At 47.2% G+C, this 5,245-nt stretch overlaps 1 protein-coding gene across 1 annotated transcript; it reads left to right on the top strand.

Moving 5' to 3' along the window:
- Positions 1 to 589: 589 nt before the first annotated feature.
- LOC132886504 (uncharacterized) lies at positions 590 to 4,020 on the top strand. Its single transcript, XM_060921209.1, has 2 exons — positions 590 to 731; positions 1,338 to 4,020. The coding sequence occupies exon 2, from the start codon at positions 2,789 to 2,791 to the stop codon at positions 3,998 to 4,000; it is 1,212 nt and encodes a 403-aa protein (XP_060777192.1). The 5' UTR covers positions 590 to 731; positions 1,338 to 2,788; the 3' UTR covers positions 4,001 to 4,020.
- The last annotated feature ends 1,225 nt before the right edge of the window (positions 4,021 to 5,245 follow it).

Raw genomic sequence — 5,245 nt, 5'->3', positions numbered from 1 at the left:
TGTAAACCTAATGTCGAAATGGAGATATCCATTTGATAGAGGGGTCCAAGGTGAATATTAAAAAATCTTTGTTTAAAATATTTTGTAGTTCATGCAGAGTTTCGGAAGGAAAAGTCAGCGTTATGGATGTGACGCATCTGAAATAGACATGGCATATGTTTAGAAAATCAGCAATTTAACCACCATAACCCTTTGAAAAACTCTCTAAATATCAGCTACAACTATCAAAGTTCTTAAATAATATTTAGGATGGCTATTGTTTTGCTGTTTTGTGGATTTTAGCATACATTTCTGTGGCTTGTGGCAATAATATAGAATTGTACATGATCAAAGTTGATTTTAGCTTGGGTTTTACATTATAAGAAAGACTGACAGTGACATTGTAAAGTCAAACATAAGCTTCATGTGGTGTTGGGGTTACTCATAGGAAAACGTACGTGGAAAAATAAATAAATAAATAAATAAAAATAGAAAAAATGGGTGGCATTTGAGTGGTGTAAAGCGCGAGTCAGCGCGTTGATAATTGGAGCGGGGCAAGTCAGCTGATCAGCGTCAGCTGGCTGCACTTTGGCCTAGTTGAGTGGGCGGAAAAAGGGAGCGTAGGTGTTTTAATTACCTTGGTGCATTCAGTTTGGAGAAGCGTTGGTGAGAGCTACACACGCAGAAACATGCTCGCTCTGAAAATTGGAAACTTGTGCTAACTGAATTCTGGAACACTGGAGAGGCAGCCGGTAAGCACTTGTTTATTGTATTCCTTGGGTTTGGTAACTTGTGCTTTCTGGAACATTGGAGAGGCAGCCGGTAAGCGTTTGTTTATTGTATTCCTTGGGTTTGGTAACTTGTGCTCAAATCACGTCCAGTGGATTTGATGTCTGCTTCGGCACTCTTATTGGCTGCAATGTCTAGCATTTGTTGTTGCTGTAATGTTAATATCATGGGCACGAGGTGCATTTTCTTGAACTGACTGTTGGATGGTTGCATTTAGAGTAATTGGTGTCATTGCGGAGGCTCGCGTTATTTATTAAATGTGAGCGTCTGGTATTTGTAGTGGGGTAGCTTATGATAGTAATTCTACAGCCTTTGGTTAATTTTAAATGTGTATTTTTATATACATATAGTTTATTTTTCTATAGCAGTTAGAATTAAATTATAGGTTCTGGTCTGTAATTTAACAAATTGTATAGTTTATTTTTGATAAATATTTATTGTCATGTTTGCATATTGCAGTCTCTGCATGGACATATTTGCACAGTAAGAGATTGCATTTTTGCACAAAATTATTGCACATTTAACTAACATCCGCTGTTGTTTCCATCTTTTTATTTGTTTACCCTTAGGGTTTTCACCTAAGGGCGGTCTGCTGGAAATGAGTTGTTTCCTGCATTAAAGCATCGTTTGAACTTTGAACTATGAACTTTTAAATAAAAAGAAAAAAAAAAGGAAAATTCAAATGGAAACTACTGTTGTTGCGTCATCTCCTTGAGTGAAGTCCAGTGCCTTAAAACTCCACCAGAGTTCACACCCTTTTCAAGTTGGGGAAAAGTGCACAAACCAACTAACCAAACAAATAAATCAACCAAACAAATAAACCAAACCAACAAGCAAGCAAAACTTGACAGTGGAAAACCGGGAGTCCAGGAACTGGAACCGGAAGGGAACCCATCCAGCCAACGAAGCAGAGCAGAGCCCTAACGACCAAGACCTGGCCATTAAGGATACTGAGCCAGGTGCTGGAGGGAGAATCAGGAGCCTGACCGCTGTTGCCTGGAAAAAGGAGAAGGAAAAAGAAAAAGACAGAGAAAAGAGAGGAGAGATCAAAAAGATTCACCTTGCTGTCCATACCCAACCTGCAGGGGAAGACATGTCAAAGACCGCGGAGGAGTTGAAGAGGGATCGGGCCGTGGCAAAAAGGGCATTCACCCGAGTAGCGAACTCCTTGCAGAGGACGTTCAAAGACAAGTCAGCGGAGGAGCTGGAAGGTTTGTTCAATACCCTCTCAAAAGCAGCAGAAAAGGTTTGGGAAGCCAACGATGATCTGGAGGCCAAGCTCCTTGAAGATAAAGAGGAAGAGGGTGATGCGATCTTGGATGAGCGTCAAAAGGTTGACCTATCAAGGACCGCTGCTGAATGTGAGGATAAAATGAACGAGATCAAAAGTCTGCTCCAACAGGTGCTGTGGTCGAATGCTGCAGAGGTAGAGGTGCTTACTGCACTCCAGATGGCAGAGATCGAAGGAAAACGTACAGCTTCAGTAGACCCCAACAGCAATCTAGAGGGCTACGAGTTCCTGCTTGCACACTTCCGAGACCTCACCGCAGCAGAAAAGGTCTCCTTTGAGCGGTGGAAGAGATGGGCCCCAGCTGGACGGAGTCAGGAAATCCAGGACCGGCTGAGAGAGCTAAACCAGCAAATCCCTATGCTCACGTCCAGAAAAGCAGACTTCATTTACCAGAGACTGAAACAAGAGCAGCATCAAGTCACCTCAATCTCACAGAACCCAACCACCCCTGCTGTTAGACTGTGACCAACTGCACTCCCAAAGTTCTCTGGCAATAAGCGAGACTTCCATAGATGGAGGAAAGATTGGGAGGCTCTGCAGAAGCAAGGTGAGCCCTCAGGCTCCAAAGAGGTGAGGAAGTTCCAGCTGCTGGATATCCTGGAGGAGAGGATCGCTCGGGACTTGAGGCTTACCAGCTATCAAGAGGCAGATGATATCTTCCGCATTCTGGAGAACCGCTTTGGCAATCAAACCGCCATTGCTATCGAGATTGTGGAGGAGGTGCAAAAAATGCCGGCTGTTAAGAACCATCAACCAAGTAAAATAGTGGAACTCATTCAAACAGTGGAGAAGGCTCTGCAAGATTTGTGTGACCTCGGAGACACGGGTGCGATTAAGAATCCCCTTGTCACAAAGTCCATTGAAAGCAAGCTCCCTGATACCCTGAAGAAAGAATGGCTGGTGCACGCAGCAGATGGCCAGAACAAAGTGGTCCCTGGCAACCGGTTCGACAATCTGCTGGCCTTCCTTAAAAAACAAGAAGCCATCTATGAGCAGCTTGAGCACTTGAAGGAGGAGGAGCCAAAGAGGGACGCACGAGCCAAGCCAAGGCACGCGAGGACCAGAGCCACCAAGTCCAGCGATGAACCTACTGGATGTGTTGTCTGTGGTGACATAAAGCACAAAAGGAAGCTGTTCTTCTGTAAGAAGTTCCAGGCCCTGAAACCAGCAGAGAAGGGTGCTGCTGTTAAGAAGCTGGGGGCGTGCGAAAGGTGCCTGGAGGTGCATGACAGCCAAGCGTTCTGCAAGCCAACGTACCTCTGCAGACAATCTGATTGCAAGGATGGACGCCGTCCAGAGCACCACTACTTCCTCTGCTCAAATGCTGCTGCTCGAACTACTGCTGCACTGAGAAGGAAAGATAACCTCAAGGCAGGGAGGAAAGGATGCACTGCTGAGCAGGAGGACTTCATTAGCAGCCTGCCCACAGAGCTTGCAGTGCGGTGTCGAGATGTGTTTTCCAACTCTGCCTCACGGACTCTTAATACAACAAGGGAACCATCAAGCCTCCTCATGCAGCATGGTTTGAGAGAACTGCCAGTCATAATGATGCTCCTTCAGGTGACTGCAAATGCTGGGCAACAGATTGGCACCCTGATTGACTTGGCCTCTGATACGAATTATATCACCCACAAGGCAGCAGACAGACTCAACCTCCATAGTGAAGAGATGACCCTCGTCGTCCACGGTGTTGGAGGGATGAAGGTCCATGTGCAGACAAAAAGGTACCTGTTGAAGATCAGGGTGAAGACCTCAAAAGGTAGCCTCCAGTCTCACCAGTTGGTCTGTTACGGACTAGACAATATTGCAGACATCCAATGTGGCGTAACTGCAGAACAGCTGCACCGATTATTCCCTGATGTACTCATAAGAGAGCTCACTAGACCCAAAGAAATTGACCTTCTGATAAGCCACAGAGAGGGCAAGCTGGCACCACAGTGAATCAGGGTTATTTGAGATCTTGTACTCTGGGACGGGCCACTGGGGAAAACGGTTGGAGGCACGCACCCAGATCTTTTTGAAGATGTCTCGATGTCAGCCTATACATCAGGCACGCACTTTGCCAGGTCCATGAGAACTGCTGCCACCAAGTATGAGGAACTTTCAGCCAGGCTTTCCAGTCAGCTGCTGCCAACCACCCAGTCTTACTGTGGCATTCAGGAGGCTGCAACTCTGACCACCTGCCGAGACTTCCGGGAGTGGTGGAGGAGGGACAGCATTGGCGCTGCCTGCGAGCCAAGATGTGGAGGCTGTCGATGTGGAAACTGCCAGCCTGGGGGCAAAGAGATGACGCTTGCAGAGGAACGGGAACTTGAAGTAGTGAGAGGGGGGCTCACCTATGTCACAAGTGACAACCACAGTGAGGATCCACACTGGCATGCCAAATACCCTTGGCTAGAAGACCCAGCTGCACTTCCAAACAATAGAGGAGCTGTTGAGGCAACATTCCTCAGAACAGAACGACAGCTTGCAAAAGAGCCCAAGTGGAAGGCAGTCTACGCTTCCCAAGTGCATGACATGGTCTCCCGAGGAGCTGTAGTCAAGCTGTCTCAGGAAGAAGTCACCAGCTGGGCCGGACCTGTGTGGTATGTGAGTCACCTCATAGCACCGAACCCTCACTCCATCACAACCCCAGTCAGGCTCGTTTGGAACAGCAGCCAAAAGTTCAGAGGTGTGAGCCTGAATGACATGCTCATGAAAGGTCCAGACGTCCTCAATCCCATTCGAGCAGTCCTCCTGAAATTTCGAAGTGGAGTGTTTGCGGCTCTGGGTGACATCAAAAAGATGTACAACTCTGTCTGGCTGGAAGAACGTGAGGTACACCTGCACAGGTTCCTGTGGCGGGACACTGAGGATGAAGAGCTCGGAGTGTATGCTATTACAAGGGTGAATATTGGAGACAAGCCTGCAGGATGCATTGCCCAGCTTGCCATGCGAGAAACGGCTAATCTTCCTCAGTTCATGCACCTTGAGCAAGAACGCCGAGTACTGCAACAAGACAGCTATGTCGATGGCATTCTTACCTCGGACAATGACCTAAGCCGGCTTAAAGCCACTGCCACAAATGTAGAGCTCATCCTCAAGGCCGGAGGGTTCCAGCTCAAGTCGTGGGTGTTCTCTGGGTAAAGTGGGAGGCAGGAGTCTCCTGAAGAGCTACAGTCCAGAGACAGGGCTAAAACTCAAGTT

This window comes from Neoarius graeffei, chromosome 5 (assembly GCF_027579695.1).
Source record: "Neoarius graeffei isolate fNeoGra1 chromosome 5, fNeoGra1.pri, whole genome shotgun sequence".
Lineage (NCBI taxonomy): Eukaryota > Metazoa > Chordata > Actinopteri > Siluriformes > Ariidae > Neoarius > Neoarius graeffei.
The sequence above is the reverse complement of the archived record's forward strand: the minus strand, read 5'-3'. Positions and strand labels throughout refer to the sequence as shown.

Excerpts from the sequence above, each read along its gene's own strand:
- LOC132886504 (XM_060921209.1), top strand. The coding sequence starts at position 2,789 with ATGCCGGCTGTTAAGAACCATCAACCAAGTAAAATAGTGGAACTCATT.